Raw genomic sequence first — 25,843 nt, 5'->3', positions numbered from 1 at the left:
TCACGGCTGCCCATGGACCGACTGTCCGTCACATCCGCTTCCGGGTAACGGCAGCAACGACGCTGCCCCGCCTCTTCCGGCAAGCCCGCCCGGTCCCGCGCCCCGCCCCGACAGACGAGACTGCCCCGGAGCGCACCGATACACTTTATTAGCTTACAGGGACGGCAGCGAGCGCCCGGGGAGCCGATGCGGCGTCCCCGGGGCGGGGCGGGGGCGACAAGAAGCGGGGCAGACGCCCCACTACAGCAGCCGGTGGAGTTCCTCGAAGTTCAGCAGGTTGTTGGCGGTCTCGGACCAGGCTGCGTGGGTCGCCCCGTCCATCTCAGAGGCGAGGCTGTTGGTGCTGTCCAGAGCGTGGTTTGTGCCCCCGATGACTGCATGGCATTCGGGGCACTTACTCCTCTCCATTGCCCCCCCACAGTCCCCAATCACATAGATATGCCCATTTTTGCACTTGAACCAGTGGCCGCGGGGACAGCCAATAGCACTGACAATCTGCACCCGCTCGGCTTCAGAGATGCCCAGCCCTGACACAGGCAAGGCAGCGCAGAGCCTCTCCAGGTCAGCCTTCACTGCAGCCTCATCCTCCTCTGTGAACTTCTTTGTCCCTTCCAGGATCCCACGTGCACGGGCAATCTCTGCTGCAAGCGCTGGGGTGATCATCCCACTCGCACCTTTGCACCTTGCCAAGAGGCTCAGCAAATAGGTCAGTCTCTGGATCTCAGACTGCAGGTCAGAGAGCTCCTGTCCTGTAAAACTGAGGCGTGGCTTATCCAGCCACTCCTGGACTTCATCCAGCCGCTTTCTCAGCCCTTTCCTCTCACTCGCATCAATTTTGCTCATAGAACTGGTTAGGTCTGCTACACGTTTGTAGAAGTTAAGCTGGTTCTCAATTAGTCCGATACTCTTTGTGGAGAGATCAGAAGCTTTTAGTTTATCTTCTAGCATGAGGTACTTAAGGGGTAGATTCCTCTGTAGAACAGCATTCCCTGTCAGTGCAGTCTGCAGTCTTTGTCTGCTAGACTCAATTTCCTGTGCTGGGCCTTGGATTTTCTCTTTCACCTTTTCTATCTCGTCTAGCCGCCTTTTCACAATGGTACCATATCTCAAATTCTTTCTGATAGGTGTCTGACAGATAGGGCATACCTTCAGCTTGATGACATCATCATCTTCATTCATATAATGGTCAAGGCCTTGGGACTCAAAGACATGGCCACAGTCTTCAAGCTGTACAAATCGAGCATCCGGATCTTCCTCAAAGCCAAAAAAGATCTGAGTGAGTTCCTCATGGTCACAAACAAGGCACTTCTTTGGGCAGGGCTCTCCACACAATCCAATACAAGGATGACCACAGCAGAGCAGCTTAGCACATGGTACATTGCAGCGAGGCCTATTGCATGGTTCAGAGCAAAGATTGGTACACTGGTAGTGCTGGCACCGCCACTCGCATGGTTCAGCACATGGAAAACAGCGCTCTCCACATTTCTTTTTACACCTACTGTGGATACAGTGGTTCTGACATTCCAGCTGACAGGGAGGGCATTCTGTAGTACAAGGCTGCTGACACTTGTGGGAACAGACCAAGAAGCGCTTGCACGGGCTGTTACATGGCTTATGAAATCTTCCTTCAAAGCAGGTATGACAGGAACCTGAGCACACATGACCACACTCCAGTGTGACAGAACACTTAGTCTTACATTCCACAGGCTTCTCATCTTCCATCTCCTCAGTGATCCAGCATTTAACTTGCTGGTTGTGGCCACATTTCAGCGTGACTGTAACCAGTTCAGGACACCGCTTCGTGCATTCCTGCCCACAGAATTTTTTGCATGTGTGCCCACAGTGCAACTTTTTCTGGCAAGGTTCTTGGCAAAGAAACTCACTGTCTGGAGTAGAGCACGGCACCATCTGCAGGTGGCCACACTTAGAAATAGTTTTCTCTACTATCACCATGCATGGTCCACAGGGTTCATAACATGACCGTGGACAGCGGTGCCCATCTGCACAAAGCACCTTTTGACAAGGCTTCAGACACTGATACTCTTTGTGCTGTATGTCATATGGGTGACATGCCCTTGTGCAAACATGTCCGCAACTCAACCTAAATTCACAGGGACGACTACAGCCTCCTTCCGGGACTTTGCTGAAGTCTGCTGCTGTAGATACCAGTGTCTTGGTTTCAGGGTGGTTTTGACAGCAAAGCACCAATGAGCGGCCAATGTGACCTTTCTCCCGAAGGGTGTGAATGATCTTGCTCCAGAGAGGAACCTTGCCAAGCATTCTCATATTTCCAATACAATACAGCCCTTTCTTAGCTCTGGATAATGCTACGCATATCCGATTAGGGATCTGTAAGAACCCAGTTCTCTCCTCTTTGTTGCTCCGCACGAGTGACAGCAGAATAATATCATTCTCCTCCCCCTGGTACTTATCTACTACATGAACCTTCACACCTGCAAAGGTCTTGGCTGGCATGAGCTTACGCAGACAGAAAAGCTGTCCAGTATAAGTAGTGAGAATGGTGATCTGAGAAGGTAGATAATCCTGACACAAAAAGTATTTGCACAGTTCCACTACAAACTGGGCCTCATGTGGGTTCTGGTGGCTTTTCCCTTCCTGGATCTCTTGCTCAGGAAAGTCATGTTCCACAAAGAAGAGGTTAGATAAGACCCCCTGAAACAAGAGAAAGCAATGTCAGAAACAGAATTCTAGCTTTTGTCACTGCAGCCTGTTTCCATGTCCCCGATTATCCACTCCTCTTAAGGAGAGGACTACAGTATGCAGTTACTGCATACTTAGGCGATTTCCTCTTAGATTTCCATAGTATGTTCATCAGAGAGGAATTTAAGCTTATTAATCACATTTCAGCTTATTAGTGACATTTCAGTATCCTAGGATGAAATCAGTTCCTGTTGATGATTTTATTCCCTATCTTGTCAGAGTTGTTTCTACTGTACCTTTTCAGGTTATAGAAGAGAGAAGATTAAGAGCTAGTAACATTTCTCAAAGCATCAGAGTTCCGTTTCACATTCGTGGCTTGAACAATGGCTTGTTTTGGCCATGTGGGAAAAAGATAGTAAGTTACCAGTGCGCAGGGCTTAGCATTTGCTTAAAACTGCCTAGCAAAAAACATGCCTTCTCTGTTACTGCAGTAAAAACATAAAGAAGCAAGGAGGATTGCTTTTCCACCAGGAAAACTAGGAACACTAGGGACTCCAGTAGTCACTTACCAGCTCCAGGAGTGTAAAGTTGTCTGCTCACCTATTCAAAAATTCCATTTGCCTTGAGTTAGTGGGGACTTTTATTTTTTGCCTGTTAACTGGAATTCTTCTACCCATAAGAAATTCTTGGGCTGCATGCCAAAACCCAGAGACTGTTTTTATCAGGAAAGAACAGGTTTTGTACATCAAACACAGATCTCTCGTTTTCCAAGGTGTCTGTCCATAGTGGCATAGTCACGTATGTTGGTTATTGTACTAGATGGGAAGATTCAATTTTGATGCATTTTGGTATCTCAAGTTTGTTTTAAGGCCAGATGGAACCATAAGATTCTCCAGAATAGCTTCTCATAGGAGAAGCGGTGTAAAATTTTGAGGTCTCCTAAGTTGTTGTGTGTTCTGGGTGGGGTTTTTGTTGTTGGTTGGTTTTTTGTTTGGTTGGGTTTGGGGGTTTTTTTGTTTGGTTTTTTTATTTGTTTAACTAAAACATCTTCTACAAAAAACTTGATCTGGATTTCAAGATACCAAAAGAGGACCTGCCACTTTCCCAGATAGCTTATTCTAGTAATTAAATCATCTTCGGTATTAATTTTCTCTTTTCTGGCTTCAGTATTCTGCTATAGTTTTCAGTATGCTTTCCTCATCTAGTTAAAGAGCTTTTAACTAACTAGTACTTTTTCATGAAGAGGGATTTACATAGGCTAAGCCACTGTAATCCTCTTTCTGTAACTACCTCTAATTCTTTCTCCCAAGGTATTCAGTCACTTGTGTTTCAGAGATCCAAGGCCTGGCTCTGATATAGCATAGCAGTGTAACCTTGGCTCAGACTTCCGGGGAAATAATTAAGTTGTGACAGAGAGCTGCGAGCAAGTCTGCAGAACGGGGCTATGCAAGATAAGAAAGGTAAAATTACAGAGATGATTGTTAATAGTTCAAAGATGCAAAAAAAACACCAACATGGAGAGATACGAAATCCTAATTAGGGTGCAGAAATACAAATCAGAAAACAGCGAGTTAGTGTAAGATGGAAACTCAGTAACATTAAGGAAGAAGCAGAGGCTGACGCTTCTTCTGACTGACACCTACCTGACTATAGCAAAGACTCTTCAAGTGTCTTACGGTGTGGCAAGCATACTAAGGCTTATAACTTATTAAATTCTAGCTGTTTATTGTGCATGTTAGCCAATAAGTGATTGCTTTATACTTTTAAGCTGAATAGATCTTGTTTGCAGATGTTGTGTATTGGTAAAATGCCCAAACAGAGAACCCAAGGAAGGAGGGTTCCACTGTTCAGGTCACCTATCTTATGTTGGAGTTTCACATATTATGCTTTAAGTCTCTCGTTTAAGATTTCTTCCTAGCTTTCAATCTCCTACAATTCTTTTGGTCCCTCTTCCATTTTTCACTGTTCTTTTAAAGTCATCAGTACTGGATCCATTTCCAGTGTCCACCATCACTAATGCCAGAAGAACTACAAATTACTCGCCTAATTCTATATCACACATTTCCTTGATTCAGGTATAAATTTCAATAACTGAACTTGATCAAAGAATTTGAAATCCTTGAACACTGTATTTTACAGAAACTCATTTTAGCCAATAACAGGGGACAAAAGCAATTGCTTGGATTGCTGAAAACTCACTTTTATGTTCTCATACTTCAGGACAGAGGGATGGTTCTCCAGCTCCTGGTATATATGAGGACTGAGAAGCTGGGCAATTTCAGGACGCATGCGGTGCTGAAACACAAAGCAGCTTTATCAGTCTTGAGGAAGGAGCACCATATTTCCCTGTCAATATTCTGTTGTTCCACTGTACAGACTGTGGCTGAACACAAGACAAAGATGACTTTCCAGTAAGAGTCAAGAAGGGAGCACCTCCTAATCCCCACCCTCCCCCACCACTACCAGCAATTACAGGGGCAGTAGTAGCAGAGTATCTTCAAGAAAATCATTTGGCAATGTTGTTGTAAAAAGAATGCTGGTTTCAGCGCAAATCTAAGAACACTGTTCTAGATAACAGAAGCCAGCACCTCACCCTAACCACCACATGAACGCTTCTAGGTAGTTTTAATACAGGACTGCTGGAGGTAGAATTAGCTTCTCCAGGTACCAAGATAGATGATTATAGCAGTTTAGCAGGAAGCAGCCTGAGACTACTTGTGCTGTCAGTGTCCAGAGTTCTGGAAGTTTCAGATGCCACAATAAGCCATGTTCGTTGCACTAAAACACGTGGAACCACGGTGTTGCGGACGACATCACTAAATAATTGGAAATATACTGGGACACTGTTTGTGGCAGTTTGACAGCTCTTACCATTCTTCTTGGGGATTAAATAGCACATTCTTTTCTTTGAGGCTGCTCTGAGAGTAGAAGTATAAACTTAAGCGTACTACAAACTTAAAACAACCTAAATGCAAACGCAATGGAGTTTTTTCTAGCTCTTCCTCACTTGGTATTTCAGACGGACAAAGGGGAAACCGACTTTCACCAGCCGTTCAAAGAGAGAGACTTCCAGATTGAAGTTCTTGGCCAGGTCATATACATTTGCACTGGGCCGCAGCTGAAAGAGAAGGGATAGGAGGTCCATGTTTTAGCACTTTTCCTATGTATTAGTAAGATTTTTCACTCATCTCTTTTTCTGTCACTGGTCCCCCATAGAAAGGCCAGAGACTGGTTTCTTGCAGAAGCGCTAAATATCAAAGTTAGATACAGTCACAACTGAAGTGGATACAAACACATGTAAAATCCTATCAGTTCAACTAAAAGACAAGTCCCACAGGAGCTCTACTCCAAGACTAAAGGAGACAGGACCTGTGGCATCTGTGGGAGCTGGGGAGCAGTAAGTCTTGGCAACCTTTCACATATGGTGTTTGGTTAAAAGGTTCTAGTACATTTGCACAACAGTTAGAGGCATTAGTCATGGATTTTACCTGCTGGTGATCTCCAATGAGGATGAGATGCTGGCAAGCTTTACTCAGAGTAGTAATGGTGTGAGCCTCAAGCACCTCTGCTGCCTCTTCTACAATGACAATTCGCGGCTCTACTTTCTGCAAGATCTGACGGTATTTGGCAGCACCTGAGCAAGGAGAGAAGATAAACCTTAGCAGAATATAATCACACACAGGCAGTATGACAAGAGTTTTCACGGAGGGGAGTAGGCTGTGTCCCAGAAAAGAGTGGGGTTCTTCCCAAGATGCCCCATTTCAAGACTCAGCTTTTTGAACTTTAAAACAGCACCATACCAAGGATGGCTTCTATATGAAGAGTTATTGGGGAAGGCAGGTGGGGATGAGAGTCCTATACCTGCCTTGGCCCTTTCCCGACGGTCTCTTCAGTCATAAGATACCTACTCGATACCTTGATCAACACACATAAATAAACCTAAAATTGTCTCTCCAAAGGGTCATATTACAATGACCTTTACACTGTCATCACCAGAAGGTGATGTGGGGATAGCAGTGCAGATATTAGTTGTGCTTTACTCAGGCGCAAGGAGTGGAGCATTTCTATTAGAAGAAAGCTGCTCGAGATGGAGGGAGTGCAAGAGCGCACAGAAACTGCTCGTGCAGTTAATTGACAACTCGCACAATAGCCACTTTTGCAAAGGGAGTCAGAGATTAAGAAGGCTGCAGACTAATGCAGAGCCTGACCCAGGCTGTCAAGCAGCACATGGTACTAATCTTTTGGCAACAAGGTCCTTTAACCATTACTGGATGCAGTGCAATACTGGTTTGCTTCCCAACTGCGGTGCACCTGTAGTTGTCATCCCCACAACTTGGGCCTCCTTGAGAATGCAGAGATCCTCCTGCAGCCGCAGTTCTGTCAGCCTTTCTGCAGCTGCCTGATACTGCTGTTCATGCTGCAGAATCCTCCGTCGAATCAACCCCTGATAGGTCTGCAGCCAAAGCCTGAGAAGAAAGCACCATTATCACACACAGCAAGGGGAACAGGATAGTGATCCAGAAGTTCTGAGTGGATTCAGTTCGAAACTTCCTCTGTGTCTTTTGGGCAAGAGATTATTAGCATCTTTACTTAGTCCCGAACACACACAGTGGAGATGACAGCACTGCCCATGCAGTACAGGGAAGGTCAGAACAAGGATGTTCAAATAAGAATCTGAACAGATATGGACAGAAACACCATGGCTTGACAGAAAGAGTTTGCAAACTGGAACAGTCCTAGGAAACATTTGCCTGGCAGACCCTGCAAAACAGCTTTGTCACCTGTAAAGCCTCCAGCGGGAGCTCAGGTCAAGTTGCCACAGATCCTGAATAGCCTTGGCCTCTAACTCTGTCATTGCACTCAGTTTACGGAGCTCAACCTTCATCTTCTGTTTCATTTTCTTCCTCTGGGCAGCAGTTACCTGCAGAAAAAAAAGCTCCCCAATAAGCAATTACAGACAAAGATTCTTCTGTATTAGCATCCCCATGTTATTCTTTACACAGTCAAGCAGAGCCAGAGCATGCTAGTGCATGCAGTTACCTCCCACTGCATAGTCTTCTGTTGTGACTGGGCTGTTCCTTCTTCCTGGTCCTCCAGCTTCACAGCCAACAGCATGCTGGCTAGTTCATGAACAGCTCTGTGCTCTTCCTCCTTCCTTCCCTGAGGCTTTGCTGCCTCTTCATCCTCAATCACTCTGTCAGCTTGAATCAGGTCAGCCTCCTCTGGGATCTCCAAAAGCTCCTCTTCTGCTTCACCTTCCCACTCCTCCTCTCTCTCCTGCTGACCACCTGTGAGAGTCATCAGTCACATGCAGTAAGCCACAGCCACTCTAGCAGAATCACAGTGCAGCAGTCAGATCACTATGTGGAAATTAAGGTTAATCTTCTTTCCGCTACCTTACAGTATCATGCATCTTTCAGTGTCTGTTATGTAGCAGTGTCTCTTTTCTGCCACATGTGCACTGCTTAGGCAAACACACCTGTAGAGGATGAGTGGGGTTTTTGTCTGTTTGGGTTTTTTTGTTTGTTTGTTTTGTTTTTTGGTTTTTTTTTACCTGGATTCTCAGCCCCTATATTCTCTGCAGCATTCTGGGTGAAGACAGTAACACCAAGGCCCAGCCACTCCAGAATCATTGAGTGTTGTGAAGCACTGTAGTAAAACTCCTCATCATCCTAATATAAGGAAAGTCAAATCAGCCAGGCCTATTGCAGTTCAGAGTCTTAGGATGATGCCGCAGCAGCAGGCAACTAGGACAAGTCCCCTGAGAGACCTCCAGAGGTAGAAAGTCTGAGCAGCCTCAGATCTTCAGAAAGAGCATCCCTCCTCCCCTTCAGTTTAAGAGGCTTTCATTTGGGCACTTGTATTTTTATGCGATAAAGATCACTTAGAATCTCTGCAGTTTAAAGGAGCAAAATTTAAAGCCCCTGCCTGCCCTGCCTGGTCTAGACTCCTGTCACTTGGCACAGCTTGCTATTCACTCCCTCGCTTTCCTAGTAGCCACGTGATGCTAAAAAGAAGTGTGCTTGGGGAACCTCAGACTCATTAGCAGAAAGGGTAGTAAGCATACATTGGGACTGCTTGACTCAGAAGAAAGGGACCCCTCTTACCAGACCATTCATCAAACTGTCCCAGTGCTGGGGTGCGATGCATGCTTCCAAGTGGCGTTCATGCAGAACTCCATATGTTGTGCACTCTAAGTGCTTCGCTCCTTCATGGAGCTCTTGCTCAGCCTGTTTCATCTCATTGGTTATCTACTCAGAACAAAGAGAAGGGAGGCATCATCATACTCATAGAAACAAAGTTCAGAAACAGCAGGACAAGAAACTGATAAAGTGAACAAGGACAGAAGAATTAAGAGGCTGACTTCAGGGTAAGACAAGGTGAAAGAAGAGGTGTGGAGGAAGTTTAGTTAGCTCCTCCAATGCACAGGCAACCCAGTCCCATCACCTCCAGTGAATTCTGCACGTACATTCACATAGGCTCTGCGGAGATGCATTGGCAAGTTGTATCGGAATTCACACTTCTTCCTCAGCTCCCTCAAGGTGAACTGCTTCAGGACGTCACTGCTACTTCTGCCCCCAACACGCACCATCCCATGTTTTTGGAATGTGTATATTCCTGGGAATGAAAGAGAAATATTAGTACTAAAAAGGCAAGCTCTGCTTTCTGCAGTAGGACAAGGGGTAGGGAGAACACCCTTTGTCTGCAAATACTATACTGGATTGGTCTGAGTGAAGTTTTCTTTCTGTGTATCAATGGGGCTAGAGTCACTAGAAAAAGCCAAAATGGCAGGTCATCATGGCAGAAGATGGGCAGAGTAAGAGTTATACTATAATTTCTACCTGACCCTCCATCATAGTTGTCAGGTACTCTTACCTTCTAAGAACTGATCCAGTGCATGGTTTGTGTAGCAGACTATAAGGATGGGAGACTTCTGGACAGTGCTTTGCCACACATGCTTATTAGTCAAGAGAGCCTGAACAATCTTCAAACCCACATAAGTCTTCCCTGCAAAACAAGCTCAGAATCAGAAAAGGGTAATCCACCCTCTACGGAGTGCCTTGAAACACAGGAATCATCAAAACCAGATACAAGACTTCCTCCTAGGCTGCAAATCTGGTCTGTACCAAGAGAGCTGACCCGAGAGGTAACTAGTTTACAAAATGTAAACAAAGTAGCATGACACTGTCTTTCTGGCCTGTAGTTGAGCAAGGCCATGCTCTGCAAGAATGTTGTCTTTTGGTTAGTACAACTGGACCTGGACCCAGGGTTTCCTCTGCCACTGCGTCCCCCAGCCCACTCTGATACTGGCTTCATACATGACATTTGGCTGCACATGAAAAATCCACATACTAGTGGAATACAAGCAGTGGTGCTTGTTGAGTTCAGGTACCATTTAGAACAATTACAGTTAATCTCGTAATGCTTTATTCACACAGAGGATCATGGCTGAACACTCCCAACATTCTAATATGCTATGAAGACAAATAGGACTGTTGCACAGCAAGAGGTACTATGTTATCAAAGATGGTTGAAAATTTTTTCACCCCAATACACAAGCAGAGCCAACAGTGCAGTTGGCGTCTACTTGCAACTAGGTCAGCAACGTGTAAGATCAGACATGGGTATTTGAGGATATTTTAAACTTCTCCACAGCTCACGCTAACTGGGCTACTCAAGCATCAATTAGGCATGGGACTAAAGCTTTGGAGACAGTACAGCTGACTTTCTCTGAAGTTAATCTCCCTAAATGGGAGAGAACTCCTTAAATGACAGAGACTTAAAGCAAATGTTTCTCACCAGTCCCAGGAGGTCCTTGGATAATAGCCAGCTCCTTGGTGAGTGCAAGACTCAATGCCTGCATCTGAGACTCATCTAATCTCAAGGTTTCCATTGAAAGCCACTGCTTGGGATCTAGAACATGGACACTTTGCCTTCTCAAACTATCAGGGTACATCTCTTCATCTGACATGGGATCTTCCACCAAGGGTGCAAAGTTGTAGGCAGTATCCATTGTCAGGTATGTTGGCGGCTTCACCTGTGCATCACATTCCACAATGTACTTCTGGAATGGGATATCTTCTTCCTGGATTTCCTGTAACCCTTCTAACACATGCCGATAGGCCTCAAAGTAGGCAGTTGTCTCTACCATGAGGAAGGAGTCTGAGGGCTGAACCTCTGCCAGCAGTGCCTGGCTCTGTGCGTTAAAACATAGCTGCACAATCCCGTGGGCAAGATCTGCGTTATCACGATTAGAAACAGTGGCAAAAAGGCATGTTTCGAAGTGATCTTTGGACATGCAGATCAGGGATCCATAGAGCAACCGTTTGGAATTCTGCCATCGTACAAACTTCAACGGTTTTATGTCAAACTGGACCTTGTAAACAATACCAGTTGGGGAACAGAGAGGGGTAATAATCCGTGTGTCAAAGTAGATCCTGATATCATCAAATTTTTTCTTTCTCAAACCTTTGTCCTCAAAGCTCTGCAAAAGCTCCAAAATACCTTCCCTTAAAGGCCTTACAAAGTCTTCTCTCAAAAGCCGGAAATGAGTGTCAAGATAAATGCTGGTGCTCTCATATCTTCCAGAAACAATATTGGGACGTAGAAAGGGTTTCTCATCATGGTGTACCTCATTATATGTCGGATAAATGGTCATTGTACGATACGTTTCTTCTTGACCATCAGTCCGAGGCTGCATAAGAGTATAGTTATCAGCCCTCAGTGTGCCTTCACGTCTCTTCTCCTGCAGATGCTGCACGAGCATCTGGACTTTATTTAGATTCTTCTCTGTTTCTTCTGTGATGTCCACACCAGAAGCTCTCAGGGCATTTATGGATGCTGGCAAGACTGTCAAGAGAATGGATATTTTCTGCACAGAGCTGGCTGGGAAAATACTGATCAGGTCCTGAAGAAGTGAAATGATGTTGCTGATATGCACAGGGTACTGATGACGTACAGCAGGGACTGCTTCTGTTATCATGTCAGACACATACTGTGGCAGACAGATCTTGAGAAAGTTGGACTCCTTCACCACTCCAAGAAGCTGTTGGACACTCTGTCTATCCATGCGGGAACTGCACGCTTTTCGAAGCACCTGGCAAATGAGTTGAAGGAAATTGGGTTTCATAGCTGTTTGGGAAAGAAGTTCCTTCAAACCCGAACTGGAAGCAAGTGTGATGACAACTTCCGAAGGGTCTTTCTGGAGGAGACTTTCCAGGAATTTATAGCCAATCCTTTTGACTTGCTGAGGCTGCTCACTGAGCTGGGCACCACCTGGGGTAGGGCTCTGGTAGAAATGAGGATTCTCCCGAGGTTGCATCCTCCTTCCCCTACCTTCATTTTCCTGCCCATTCCTCAGCCCTCTAGCTCCATCCTGGGCTTGTGCACCTTGATACCTCCTTCCCCTACCCTCATTCTCTTGCTCATTATAGGATCCTCTCGCCCTCTCATGTGCTTGTCCACCTTGATACCTCCTTCCCCTACCTTCATTTTCTTGCTCATTATAGGATCCTCTCGCCCTCTCATGTGCTTGTCCACCTTGATACCTCCTTCCCCTACCTTCATTTTCTTGCTCATTATAGGATCCTCTCGCCCTCTCATGTGCTTGTCCACCTTGATACCTCCTTCCTCTACTCTCATTTTCTTGCTCATTCCAGGGTCCTCTGGCCCTCTCATATGCTTGTCCACCTTGATACCTCCTTCCTCTACTCTCATTTTCTTGCTCATTCCAGGGTCCTCTGGCCCTCTCATGTGCTTGTCCACCCTGATGCCTCGTTCTCCTTCCCTCATTCTCCTGTTCATTCCGGTGTCCTGTGGCTCCACTGTTGGCCTGTCCACCTTGGTTTCTTGGTTTATTCTTGCTTGATTGAGGAACCCTCCAAATCCAGCCACCAAGTCTCTCCTCTCTTTGCCCAGGTAGAAGAGTATAATTACTGGCTTGGGGGCTTTCCTCTAACTGAGCTGCCTGGCCGGACACATTATTTGTTCTGTTTCTGCCTCTTCGTATAAAACCAGTATCCCAACGATCTGCATGCCCTTAAAAAAAACAAACAAACAAACCAACCACTCCTTAATTATAAATCAATTAACCAGCCTCCCAACACAAATGCATGAGCATTTTGGCCTGATAGCATATTTTGGATATTTGGCATCAAGTTAGAAAATTACCATTGTATTTGCACCCAGACTTTCCAATTGGTGTTTCCTTTGTACCCCTTTTTCTAACTGCTAAAAAGAGCGTCATGCTTAGAGCTCACTTAAGTTGATAAGCCATGAAGACACTAAAAAACTAAACCCTTTTCCACAGAACAGAAAGGAGAATTAAGAAAGGCCAAAGATGAAGTTTCCTGCACAGGACAGGATTTCCTCAGGAGTTAGCCATCATTGAAATAATGACAAAGGCAGCAGCAGCTGACTTTGACTGTATATAGCACAGTTAAAACACAGACCTTCTGGACAAAGTCTGGCCTCTCAGAGTTGCAGGAAGCAAAGACCATATAGCCTTTGTCATGCTCTCAACAGAATACTTAGGGAAGCACTGAATACTAGCAGAAACAGTTAGCAAAGAGATTGCTGCAGTGCATCATCACCATGGCCCCAACCAGACTCCAGGGGCAAATAAGGAAATACTGGAATTTAGGCTTGAGAGGAAATTTCACTATACACAGGCAAGGATGGAGCGGTTCCCCCTGTACCAGCATCATCCCCCAGCCCTTCCACAGCCTTCTGCCCTGCATTCGCCAGGCGACCCGCACCTCTGCCTCCAGCTCGGGGCTGCCGGCAGCAAGGCTCCTGCCCGGCACCCTCCATCGCTTGCCCCGGTGACTCCTCTGCGGGGCGCGGCAGCTCTCCGGGGCGAAGGCACCGTTCAGCGCTGGGGGCTGCGCCGCTCCTGCACCCGAACACAGCCGCCGTCGCGCTCGGCGCTGCTGCGCTCCCCCCACGGCCCGGGAGCGCCCGGGCCCGCCCCGCCACCGACGAAAGTTTCGCTTTCCAGTTCCCCGCAAGGCCCGCCCCGCCGCCCCCGCCCGGCCCGCTCCCGGCCCCGGCGGGCAGCGCCCCGCCGCCCTCCCCCGGCCCCGGCCCGCTCCCGGCCCCGGCGGGCAGCGCCCCGCCGCCCTCCCCCGGCCCCGGCCCGCTCCCGGCCCCGGCGGGCAGCGCCCCGCCGCCCTCCCCCGGCCCCGGCCCGCTCCCGGCCCCGGCGGGCAGCGCCCCGCCGCCCTCCCCCGGCCCCGGCCCGCTCCCGGCCCCGGCGGGCAGCGCCCCGCCGCCCTCCCCCGGCCCCGGCCCGCTCCCGGCCCCGGCGGGCAGCGCCCCGCCGCCCTCCCCCGGCCCCGGCCCGCTCCCGGCCCCGGCGGGCAGCGCCCCGCCGCCCTCCCCCGGCCCCGGCCCGCTCCCGGCCCCGGCGGGCAGCGCCCCGCCGCCCTCCCCCGGCCCCGGCCCGCTCCCGGCCCCGGCGGGCAGCGCCCCGCCGCCCTCCCCCGGCCCCGGCCCGCTCCCGGCCCCGGCGGCAGCGCCCCGCCGCCCTCCCCGGCCCCGGCCCCAGCCCCAGCCCGCTCCCGGCCGGCAGCGCCCCGCCGCCCTCCCCCGGCCCCGGCCCGCTCCCGGCCGGCAGCGCCCGCCGCCCTCCCCCGGCCCCGCCCCGGCCGGCAGCGCCTCGCCGCCCTCCCCCGGCCCCGGCCCCAGCCCCGGCCCGCTCCCGGCCGGCAGCGCCTCGCCGCCCTCCCCCGGCCCCGGCCCCAGCCCCGGCCCGCTCCCGGCCGGCAGCGCCCCGCCGCCCTCCCCCGGCCCCGGCCCCAGCCCCGGCCCGCTCCCGGCCGGCAGCGCCCCGCCGCCCTCCCCGGCCCCGGCCCCAGCCCCGCCCGCTCCCGGCCGGCAGCGCCCCGCCGCCCTCCCCCGGCCCCGGCCCCAGCCCCGGCCCGCTCCCGGCCGGCAGCGCCCCGCCGCCCTCCCCCGGCCCCCGGCCCGCTCCCGGCCGGCAGCGCCCCGCCGCCCTCCCCCGGCCCCGGCCCGCTCCCGGCCCCAGCCGGCAGCGCCGGCCCCCTCCCGGTCCCAGCGGGCAGCGCCCCGCTGCCCGGCCCCAGCCCGCTCCCGGCGGACAGCGCCCCCCACCTTCCCCCGGTACCGGTCGTCACCGGCGGGCAGCATCCCCGATAAGGAGCCTCTCCTCCTTTCTCCAGCACCAGCGGTGACCCGTCGGAAGAGCAGCCAGCACCGAGAACCGTCAAGCAGCCGCCCACCGCCGCCGCTTTCGGTTTCCTTTCCGCCCGGCGGGGCGGGGGCAGCCCTCGCCCCTCCCACAAGTGCGGGCCCGGGCCGGCTCTGCGCAGGCGCGGCCGCCGGCTCAGGCGGCGGCGTGCCGTTCCGGGGCAGAGCCGCGCGGTTGCGGCCATGCTGCAGAGCCTGGGCCTGGTGGGCACTATCGCAGAGGGGGACGCGGGGCCCGAGGACCCTGAGTCTGGGGGCTCCGAGGATGAGGAGGTGGGGCCGGGCAGGATCTATCGCCTGGGTCGTGAGTGGGCCGGGCCGAGTTGGATCGGGCCGGGGCCGGCCCAGGTTGCATTGGGCCGGGTTGGATCGCGCCGGGCCGGGGCCGAGGTCGGTGCGGTCCGGTTCGACCGTCCCGCAGTCCTTGCTCATTGGTGTTACCGCAGGAGCTGCGCCGGGCGCCGGGCCCCAGGCGGCGGGGCCCCGCAGGCGGGGACTTCAGCGCCGCCTTCGTCTTCGGCGAGGCGGAGGCCGGCGGGGAAGGCGCCTGGGCGGCGGCACTGCGCCAGCTCCGCGGCAAGGTGAGGCCTGGGCCGGGACTGGGGCTGCAGGGCCTGAGGCCACAGTGCCCTGTGCTGTCCCGGGCTCCTATTACGGCTCCTCTTCTGTGATTTCCTGCCTAGAGAGCAGCTACGACGCTGGACGAGAAGATTGAGAAAGTGAGACAGAAAAGGAAGTTCCAGGTCAGGGCCTTTCTCTCTCGTTACTGAAAAGACTGGTGTGGGTTTGGCCTTCTACTGCGTTCCCTCCAGAGGCACAGACCCTGAAAGCATCCTGAGGTGCAGTGGTCAAGCTGCAGCTCATCGCCTCGACTGGGTTTGCAGCCACACCTGATGTGTTGCTGAACTGATGAGAATGCAGAATTGTTAATGCTTAAGGTTATGCAAAACCATGGATCTGTGAATGGGCTCATAATAACAACAAACAAAAGCTCACAAAGGATTGAAGTTTCTTTTTTATCCTTTCTTTTTAAAACGTTTTTTTTTTTAATCTTTTTCTAGGAAAGAGAAGCTAAACAAGCAAAAGTGAGAGATGAAGATGTGGAGACTGTGGATAATCAAACCAAAAAGATGGAGTGTGAGGATTTCAGTAGGGACGAAGAAGAAGAAGATGTGGAGTCTCAGTATTCATTGGATGATGAAACTATCTTCACAAAAGCAGGTATTAGCAGTACATAGAGAGATGGTGAGGAGCAAGAATCTGACAGACTGGCTCACTGGAGAAAAGTCTGTAGTGAAGCATTGCTGGGAGTGGGCAACAACCTGTTATTTTTTGTTGTCTTCCTTCTGCGACATTCCTTCTGATTTTGGTCAAGCTTATTTTGAATGGTAGCCATAGTACTTTAATTGAACTCGTCCCTGAGGAAGGGCATCTGCTTGGTATTTTACTGCATTGCATGCCTGTACTTGTTTCTGAGGCTTCTCTCTCAATAGCTCATTCAGAGCAAAAAGTATGAGATGAAGGTAGTCACCATATCTTGTTATGTGTTTAGCTGTGCTTGTTAATTCCTGTCACGTCTCTCTTTCTCTGCAGATACAGTCAAAGTGAAGGAACGGAGGAGATCAAAAAAGGGAGAAATGGTAAGTGTTGGACAGAATGAGAACAGGTCATTCTCCAGCATTTCTTCTGGAGGAATTTGACTTTGGTTAACAAACCGTAGCTCAAAAAAACAGCCCAGAGCCCTTTGATAGCATGTTGTGTTGCTCTGTTCCAGTTTTTTTTGTTGTTGCTGTTTCTAGGAAGCAGAGAGCTTTTTTGAAGATGCCTCTCAATATGACGATAACTTGTCATTCCAGGACATGAATCTTTCACGACCTTTGCTAAAGGTATTTACCTAGCTTAGTTATTACATATGTTACTTTGAAGAACGTTGTACAGCTTCCCCTCCACCAATCAGAACTGTCAAATCCCTCTTCTCTTTGCAGCCTCTCTGAAAAGGAAATTATGTGGGAGCTAGTGTGATAGTCCTTTAGGAGCTGTTATTCCCAAATAATGGAAACCATTCTTTAATTTGCAATGTGTCAACACTTATCTTGAGTGAGACTTGTCACAGAATCAGAGAATGGCTGAGGTTTGAAGGGACCTCTGGAGGTCACCTTGTCCAACCCCCCTGCTCAAGCAGGGCCACCTAGAGCTGGTCGCTCAGGAGCATGTCAAGACAGCTTTTGAATATCTCCAAGGATGCATCCATCTCCATGGATGCAGCCTCTCTGGGCAACCTGTGCCCGTGCTTAGTCACCCTCACAGTGAAAAGTGTTTCCTGGTGTTCACAGGGAACCCCCTGTGTTTCAGTTTGTGCCCGTTGCCTCTGGTCCTGTCGCTGGGCACCACCGAAAAGAGCCTGGCTTTGTCCTCTTTTCACCCTCCCTTCAGGTATTTATATACAGTGACAGGTTCCCCCCCTGAGCCTTCTCTTCTCCAGGCTGAACAGTCCCAGCTCTGTCAGCCTTTCCTCATATGTGAGGTGCTCCAGTCCCCTCATCGTCCTCATGGCCCTTTGCCAGACTCTCTCCAGTATGTCTGTGTCTCTGTTGTACTCGGGACCCCAGAACTGGACACAGTACTCCAGTTGTGGCCATACCAGAGACAGTTTAATTGCTCTATTTCCTTTGTAGGCAATCACAGCTTTTGGCTTCAAGCAACCAACCCCAATTCAGAAGGCTTGTATCCCAGTGGGTCTTCTGGGGAAGGATATTTGTGCCTGTGCTGCCACTGGGACAGGTAGGGGGTTGAGCAGGGCACAGGAAACATGGAGAATTAGCTATTCACAATAATTGGTAATCCTTGGTAATTCTTCTTAATTTTCTTCTTTAGGTAAAACAGCTGCCTTTATCTTGCCGGTCCTTGAGCGCCTGATTTACAAACCTCGTCAGGCTCCAATAACACGGGTGTTGGTTCTAGTGCCAACACGAGAACTGGGTATTCAGGTGCACTCTGTCACAAAACAGCTGGCGCAGTTCAGCAGTGTCACAACTTGCCTTGCTGTAGGTGAGTATTAAGTTGCTTATGTGAACTGTACAGCTTGCTGTAAACTACTATACGGAACTGGGAATTCTGTGTTATAAAACGGGAGGCTGTGCGGTTATTGCAGGCATGCTTCTAGTAGGTGTCCTGTGGTTTAAAATCTCACTTTCCAATACTGTGCCGTACTTTTTGTTTGTTGGTTTCTGAGAAAGAAAAGGTGGGGTCACTTCTAATTGTGAATGTGGTATTAATCTGAGTTGTTTCCTGTTCCTCAGGCAATTTGCATCTTGTGTACTCTGCTGCAACCTGCTCAGGGAGTCGGCAGTCCACGTTCGCTCTCTTTCAGGTGGCCTAGATGTGAAGACTCAGGAAGCAGCTCTGCGCTCTGGGCCAGACATTCTTATCGCCACTCCTGGGCGACTCATTGATCATCTCCACAACTGCCCTTCTTTCCACCTGAGCAGTGTTGAGGTGCTGATTTTGGATGAAGCGGACAGGTAGGCTAAGCAGGACAGCAGTGAAAAATGAGATGGTAGTACCCTGCTTTTTTCCCAGGCTATACAGCAGTCTTTGCCCTGCCTTAAGTAATGTTTCTTAGCTAGAACCAGATGAAGCTGCCTTACCTTGCTGTTTTTCTCCTGTGTAGGATGCTGGATGAATACTTTGAGGAACAGATGAAGGAAATAATCAGGCTGTGCTCCAAGCACCGTCAAACAATGCTTTTCTCTGCCACAATGACAGAGGAGGTAGGACAGGCTGCTGAGAAGCATATTGAGGCAGGAAGTTGAATAGAAGTTTGTCTAGTCTTTTACGAGAGATTATGTGGACTTTTTTTTCTTAACCTGTTTTGGTAGGTGAAAGATTTGGCTTCTGTTTCCCTGAAAAATCCCATCCGAATTTTTGTGAACAGCAACACAGATGTTGCCCCTTTCCTGCGGCAGGAATTTATCCGGATCAGACCCAACCGAGAGGGGGACCGTGAGGCCATTGTATCAGGTTAGTGATGAGCAAAGAAAAGCTGGAATCAGTAGGTGACTATGAAGCAGGCTGCTGAGAGGACTTTCTTTCAGCTCTACTGACACGAACCTTCCCAGATCATGTGATGCTTTTCACCCAGACCAAGAAGCAAGCTCACCGTATGCACATCCTACTTGGGCTGATGGGTCTACGGGTTGGGGAGCTTCATGGGAACCTCTCTCAGGCACAGCGGCTGGAAGCACTCAGGTATTAGCAGGCTTAGTTGGCAATCACAGGCAAAAAAAGAAGGTAGGAGTTGGAAGTTTTAGGGCAGAAGTGGATTGCTGTATTCATTGCTAATGCATTTGCTATCTCTGCTCAGGCGCTTTAAGGATGAGCAGATTGATATTCTGGTAGCTACAGATGTGGCTGCACGCGGACTTGATATTGAAGGTGTTAAAACAGTGAGTATTTGCAGTGCTGAGCTTTTTAATGAATCCTTTAATGTTGTTTCCCTACTAACGCTGTTTCTGTTATAGGTAATCAATTTTACCATGCCCAACACCACCAAGCACTATGTTCATCGAGTGGGTCGCACAGCAAGAGCAGGCAGGGCTGGTCGTTCAGTTTCACTTGTGGGTGAGGAAGAGCGCAAGATGCTGAAGGATATTGTGAAGAGTGCCAAAACAGCAGTGAAAGCCAGAATTCTCCCCCCAGGTACGTACTTCACTGAGGTAAAAAGCAGGAGAGCAGTACGCAGGGAGTATTGTGGTACAGAGGGACATTAAAAGAGGTGCTGAAAAGCAAGATGGACTTTACATGAGCTGCTTCTGATGTTCACACTGTATTGTTTTCAGATGTCATACTAAAATTTCGAGAGAAGATTGAGAATCTAGAGAAAGATGTGTATGCAGTTCTGTGCTTGGAGCGTGAGGAACGTGAGATGCAGCAGTCAGAGGCCCAGGTAAGCGGTTTTTTAGGATTTTTTTTTTTTACCTTAGTTTTTTTATGTACTTAACCTGCTTCCTTTAGAAAGGGAAGAGAGAGATATTTTTTAGCCACCATGAGCTCACTTCTTGCCTGAATTACCTCAGATCAATAGGGCAAAGAAGCAGCTGGAGACAGGAAAACAAGAGGGTGTGGGTTTGGAGCGGAGCTGGTTCCAGACCCGTGAGGAGAGGAAGAAAGAGAAACGTGAGTCATAAGACTGCTGCCATGTTAAATTCCATAGCTGCAACTGGATGCTGCTCTGTACTTTAAGAGGTTCTTTATTCTACGTTTTTCTTTCTCTCTCCAGTGGCTAAAGCCCTGCAGGAGTTTGACCTAGCATTACGAGGCAAAAAGAAAAGGAAGAAATTTATGCAGGACAGACAGAAAAAAGCCCAAATGACAGTGAGTACATTTATGGACAAGTGGGACCCTGGGTGGACTATTCTAGTTTTCCCTTAGCAAAACCTCACATCACCGTAAACTTGCATTTTAACACCTTTCAGCCAGAGGAGAGGTCACAGTTTGAAATCTTGAAATCTCAAATGTATGCTGAGCGGCTGGCAAAAAGGAATCGCCGAGCAAAGCGAGCCAGAGTCTTGCCAGAAGAGGAACCAGTAGCAGCACCAGCAGGTGGAGACTTTTGTTTTACAGCTGACTTACCTTATGTCACTTACTTTGTTACAAATAGGTAAACTAAACTGATTTGTATAGAGGGAGGCACTGATCTTTGAAGGAATGGCCACTGGTGCTGGCCAGGGTGCGTGTTTGCAGAGAGGAGTCATTGCTTTTCCTGATGGTTAGGCTAATTGTTGTGGTCAAGGCTACTGGGCTCTAGTAAACAAGATGATGCTGTGGCCTTCTCTTTACAGCCAATGTTCTGACTATTGTCTCTGTGTTAGGCCCCAAGCGGAAGAAAAAATTGTCTGTGTTTGACGAAGAGCTTACCAACACAAGCAGGAAGGCTCTGAAGCAGTACCGTGCCGGGTAATGTCTTAGCAGTAGTACATTAGTCCAGATTTCAGTAGGTGGGATTTTTTTTGCATCTCTGGACTTTCTCGGGGATACTTGGACTGATATTGGGGGGAAAAGGTGGGCAGAGCAGAGAAGGGATTCTTGCAAGAAGTGCCTGTGCTATTGATGTACTCCAGTGGCTTTTGTCTTACCTCCCTCCCCTCCCTCTCTTAAAAAGCCCATCATTTGAAGATCGAAAACGCTTGGGTATGGCCCAACATAGGAAAGGAGGAAACTTCAAATCCAAGTCCAGGTATAGCTCCCTTTACTTTCTTATTCAAGATTTCCACACCCCCACCCCCGCTTTCTCTTTCCTCTTCTTGTGATTGTTTAAAGGCCCTTGCTAAAAGGTTTGTTGGTTCTGCAGTAGCTTACCCTCCTGCTGCAGGTCTGATGCTGAGGGCAATCAAGAATACTGACTTCAACAGCACATTCCTAGGCTTCTACTTGGGAGAGCATTGCCTAGAAAATGCTCGGTGCTGTTCCTTATCTGTCATTGAGAGTTGGGCTGGTGGAATGTCATTTCAAATATCTTCTCTTTCAGGTACAAGAGAAAGTAAGAGCTGTTGGTAATTACCAAATGCATAATTCCAGATATGCTCTCTCCAAGGCCTGGATTTCTTCATACTGTGAGGAGACAACTTCAGTAAAATTAAATAGTTTTTCTTCCAAGGTCTGGAATAGCTTTGAGATGTTGGTTAATACCTGATTGAAGACCCTATGTGAAAACATCTTCAGCAGCCCATGCAATAAAGGATTGATTCTTCTTTTTTGTTTTCTAAAAAGTTTGCTCTGTTTTATAGGATAGCTAGAGCGACTGAGAGCTGGGATACGTTACAACTTTCTACCAGACTTTTAGTTCATTTAGGTCAAGTTGACTTTAGGGCAAAAACTGGAGAACACTTATTGCTTTGTTCATATACTTCTGTGATCTTGATTAATATAGCTGAAAAGGATTTCTATGGTTGAGACCCTATTTCTAAAATAGGGAAAAAAAGTTTTTCAAAGTACCTGTCACAAAGATGGCTTCACAGGTAACAGTCACAGAAATTAAATCTCCAGGAGGCTACTATCTGAAGAAAGGATTATCTCCAGGGGCAGGGGGACGCAGACAGCTTCCTCCTAACTGAAAAGACAGCAGCTGTAAGCTGAGGCAAGAAGGGACTACAACCAGAATGCAGGCTGTTTTATATTGTTGTATGTAATTAATGATAGGTTTGCTCATCCTGGCTTTCCCCGCCCCCCCCCCCCCCCCCCCCCCGAAGTAATGCAGCTCCACCTATAAAGATCAAGCAGGCTTACTGCAGGCTAATAAGCAGCAAGAGATCACTATTCCTAATACAGGCACTATTGTACTTGTTCCACTGTGAATAAAGCAGGGAGAATTCTGATCAGTAGCCCATACTTAAACTCTTTCTTTGTATTTTTACTAAATTTACAAATTTTTTTTTTATCAGCCTTGCTAAATTTCATTGATACGCTTTAGTTCCTGTAAGGAACACAGACCAATATAGACCTAAGTGGCCCAGACCAACCGTTAACTTCTGAGCTGTCAATACAAATTAAGCTTTTTGCTTCAAACCTGCTCTTCTGGGGTGACCAAAGTGCAGTAGTGAAAGGTAACGGCTGCACTCCTGAAATAGACCAGTACAACAGTGACTCAAAGTATTGGCTTTTCCAACTTTATTAAAAAGGGCAAACTTCACAAGCAGTAAATATAAAATATACATAGCAAAGTTTTGACAGGTGGTACTGCTCAGTATATTCCCTTAATCAGTCTTCTCACAGTTCAAAGGTACATTATAGAATATCTTACGGCCTTGGTGGACGCATGCCAGGTGGAGGGGGTCCTGGGAATAAAGGAAAGAGTTGACTATTGAAGAGAAAAGAAGCAGCAAGGCTAAACCACAAAGACGTTTTCCCCATGCTCAAAGTGGCCTTAGGACCCCTTTTTTGGCACTGAGGCATTTTGAAATGCGTCAGCCTTCAAACATTTTATGTACGTTATGGCTTCTTACAGCTTCTAGGCATTTAAGATAACCTCCACTCACCTCTCATTCCTGGGGGTGGTGGTCTCATGCCTGGTGGGGGCATTCCCATAGGAGCACCTCGGCCAGGTGGCATTCCCATTGGTGGGCCCATAGGTGGTCTCATGCCTGGAGGAGGTCCCATCATTCCTTAAGCCAGAGAAAGAACAAGCATATAAATCCAGCTGAATACTCGAGGCACTAGTTGGGTATCTGAATAATCCTCCGTAATACCAGATGTTCATCAGACGCTGGTAAATATGTCTTTATCACCAATTTTGCCACATGACATGAGCTCCTTGCTGCCCCACTCTCTAGAGTAATTCCTACCTGGAGGAGGTGCTCCTCTGCTCATGGGTGGGGGAGGACCCCCACGCCCTGGTGTGTATTGAGTTGGGGCTCCTGCTATGCTAGCAGTGGCTGCTGCAGCAGCAGCTGCAACAGTTCCACGACCTTGAGGTGTCATCACCTGTAAACAAAATGAACAGGTTCACAGAGAAACAGCGCAACATCTGCTTTACATTAATAACTAAAAAATAAGCAAGATTTAAGTTACTATCTGTCCTGGTTTCGGCTGGGACAGAGTTAACTTTCTTCTTAGTAGCTGGTACAGTGCTGTGTTTTGGATTTAGTGTGAGAATGATGTTGATAACACTCTGACGGTTTAGTTGTTGCTAAGTAGTGCTTGTCTTAAGCCAAGGACTTTTCAGTCTCCCGTGCTCTGCCAGCAAGCAGGTGTGCAAAAAGCTGGGAGGGAGCAGAGCCGGGGCAGCTGACCTGAACTAGCCAAAGGGGTATTCCATAGCATGGAACGTCATGCCCAGTATAGAAAGAGGGGGGAGTTGGCCAGGAGGCGCGGATCGTGGCTCGGGAATTAACTGGGCATCGGTCAGCAGGTGGTGAGCAATTGCATTGTGCATCACTGGGTTTTTCCTTCCCCCCCCTTCCTTTTTTTTTTTTCTTGCATTCCTTTCCATTACTATTATTATTCTATTTCGTTATTACTATTGTTAGTATTGTATTTTACTTTAGTTATTAAACTGTTCTTATCTCAACCCACGAGTTTTACTTTTTTTTCCTTTGCTTTCCTCCTCCTCACCCCACTGGGAGGGGGAGGGGGAAGTGGCTGCGTGGTGCTGAGTTGCTGACTGGGGTTAAACCACGACACTATCCCTTGAGAAAGTTACACCAGTCTCTTAACATATTAAATAATGCTACAAACCTATAGTAGAATTCAGTGGATACCACCTGAATTCTGTGCAAGAAGCTGCACTTTTCAAGCCTCTTCTTCCATCATGTAAGACAGAGTTCCTAGGGGGATCTAGTACCAAAAAAGCTTCGCTAGGCTGAAACTCCCCAGTAACAGAAACTAAGACTACAGTTCTTCACCAATTTCTTGCATCACATTGGTACCAAGAATTAAAAGCCACCCTAGAATATACCAGACAGCTCTTTTTTAATGGGTCACAGCATCTCACCTGTTGGGATGGTCCTCCCACTCCTCTGACAGGGCCAGCTAATCCTGCTGGAGCCTGTGGCATGGGTGCACCAGCTGGTACTCCCCTCCCTGCTGCTCTCCCAACTCCAGGTCCTCCAGCAGCTCCAGCAAGAGGTACCCGGGCAATTCCAGTCTGAAAACAGACCACCGCAAAAGAAAGATTTATTAAAACCAAAGTCCTCAGATCCTAGGGATGCCCACAGCCCTCCCTTGTCCAATTAATGTCCAAGCCCACAAAGGGATTAGAACTTCCTGCAGTGAAATTTGTTGGACCTAGTCGCAACAGTGTCTGGAAGTCTAGGACAATACTGTAGTCGCATTCTCCTGCAAGGAAGCAAATCTATCAGACCTCCCTTCCCTTTCTCCTTAGTTCTGCGCTCATTCTCCTTACATCTTTTGGAGGTGGTCCTTCAACTGTCATGGACACCAGGTTTTCTCCTCGCAGCAACACAAGACCAAGGACTCGTTTCTCTTCCCGCTCTGGCTGTTTTGAATTTTTAGGTCTAGTGAGAAGAGAAAACAGTGCAAGACAGGGGAGGGGGGGGAAATCAATGCTGCTCTTTGAATTTGCAATAGAATACACGACTAGGCTACTCCAGAGCAGAACCTACCATAAAAACCACATTTTTATATGTCTCAAACTAAGCACGCAGAGAAGTCTAAACACAAGATGCCTATTATCTCCATGATTTTTTTCCCTGTGATGCTTAACTGTTATAACGACTACGTTGGCATCACATAAAGGTACATTCCGGTTACTAAGAAAGAACTGAAACGAAGTGCCCCTTGAACCTTGGTAGTTTGGGGATTTGACAAAGGAGACCAGAACCACGACTATTTCTGCAGCAGCTGGCAGCAGACGTTGCCCAGCTGCTGTGCTGGCTCTCTGAGCGAGCAGCCGGCCCCGGGGCCTCCCGCTGCAGCAGAGCGGCGGGGCCCGGCAGCGCCGCGGGGGGAGCAGGGCTGGCGGGGCGCCGCCCGGCCTTCCCACCGCCTGGTGCGGGCCGCGCCGCTCACTTGATCTTGCGGAACTCATCGCAGTCGCAGAGGATGAGGTTCATGTGCTTGTCGAAGGCCTTGAAGGTGCCGATGAAGACGCGACCATCCTGCAGGATGCACCGCATGCGGTAGTCGATGTGCTGCAGCATCTTGCTGCTCTTCCCCACCGTCTGCAAGAGACCGCCGTTACACCGAGCGCCGGCGTAGAGCGGGGCTCGCTGCGCCGCGGCCGCGCGGAAACCCTCGCCGCGCGGGCCCGCCGGAGCGCCCGGCTCACCATGGCTGCAGCTCTCCGCGCTCCCTCCCGCCGCCGCCGCCGCCGCCGCCACTCGCTCCCGAAACGCTGCCCGCTCCGCCGGAAGCTGCTACGCGCGGCGGCCGCGACTTCCGCCCGCCCGCCCGCACGCGGCTGCCTCGCCAGCGCCGCGCACCGCCCCTTCCGGCGCGCGATGGACGCGTTTCCGGG

The 25,843-nt window shown here is 49.2% G+C and overlaps 3 protein-coding genes across 6 annotated transcripts; 1 reads left to right on the top strand and 2 right to left on the bottom strand.

Annotated features, from left to right (window-relative positions):
* Positions 1–116: 116 nt before the first annotated feature.
* ZNFX1 (zinc finger NFX1-type containing 1) lies at positions 117–14,820 on the bottom strand. Of its 4 annotated transcripts, none has more exons than XM_050907447.1 (15): positions 14,776–14,820; positions 13,419–13,555; positions 12,360–12,699; positions 10,462–12,209; positions 9,538–9,669; positions 9,131–9,279; positions 8,769–8,912; positions 8,216–8,333; positions 7,702–7,949; positions 7,443–7,582; positions 6,973–7,127; positions 6,150–6,295; positions 5,669–5,779; positions 4,861–4,956; positions 117–2,673 (listed from the first exon to the last, which is right to left on the bottom strand). In XM_050907447.1, the coding sequence occupies exons 2-15, from the start codon at positions 13,471–13,473 to the stop codon at positions 241–243; spliced, it is 6,015 nt and encodes a 2,004-aa protein (XP_050763404.1). In that variant the 5' UTR covers positions 13,474–13,555; positions 14,776–14,820; the 3' UTR covers positions 117–240. The 4 variants fall into 4 exon arrangements, with proteins under 4 accessions (XP_050763404.1, XP_050763405.1, XP_050763403.1 ...); XM_050907448.1 differs by having other exon boundaries at positions 10,462–12,134; XM_050907446.1 differs by having other exon boundaries at positions 8,760–8,912; positions 10,462–12,699.
* A 129-nt stretch (positions 14,821–14,949) lies between these two features.
* On the top strand, positions 14,950–21,622 carry DDX27 (DEAD-box helicase 27). Its single transcript, XM_050907449.1, has 21 exons — positions 14,950–15,144; positions 15,318–15,452; positions 15,555–15,614; positions 15,933–16,092; positions 16,465–16,511; positions 16,671–16,757; positions 17,547–17,652; positions 17,746–17,919; positions 18,242–18,392; positions 18,542–18,641; positions 18,750–18,891; positions 18,966–19,119; positions 19,235–19,316; positions 19,392–19,569; positions 19,710–19,816; positions 19,947–20,046; positions 20,150–20,244; positions 20,346–20,472; positions 20,742–20,826; positions 21,032–21,106; positions 21,398–21,622. Exons 1-21 carry the CDS (start codon positions 15,055–15,057, stop codon positions 21,411–21,413), a joined length of 2,271 nt encoding a protein of 756 aa, XP_050763406.1. The 5' UTR covers positions 14,950–15,054; the 3' UTR covers positions 21,414–21,622.
* Positions 21,623–22,513: 891 nt separating this feature from the next.
* On the bottom strand, positions 22,514–25,698 carry SNRPB (small nuclear ribonucleoprotein polypeptides B and B1). Its single transcript, XM_050907450.1, has 7 exons — positions 25,655–25,698; positions 25,396–25,547; positions 24,770–24,881; positions 24,359–24,511; positions 23,211–23,349; positions 22,905–23,030; positions 22,514–22,703 (listed from the first exon to the last, which is right to left on the bottom strand). The coding sequence occupies exons 1-7, from the start codon at positions 25,655–25,657 to the stop codon at positions 22,666–22,668; spliced, it is 723 nt and encodes a 240-aa protein (XP_050763407.1). The 5' UTR covers positions 25,658–25,698; the 3' UTR covers positions 22,514–22,665.
* Positions 25,699–25,843: the final 145 nt, after the last annotated feature.

This window comes from Gymnogyps californianus, chromosome 17, assembly GCF_018139145.2.
Source record: "Gymnogyps californianus isolate 813 chromosome 17, ASM1813914v2, whole genome shotgun sequence".
Lineage (NCBI taxonomy): Eukaryota > Metazoa > Chordata > Aves > Accipitriformes > Cathartidae > Gymnogyps > Gymnogyps californianus.
This window is presented reverse-complemented; position numbering and strand designations above follow the sequence as displayed.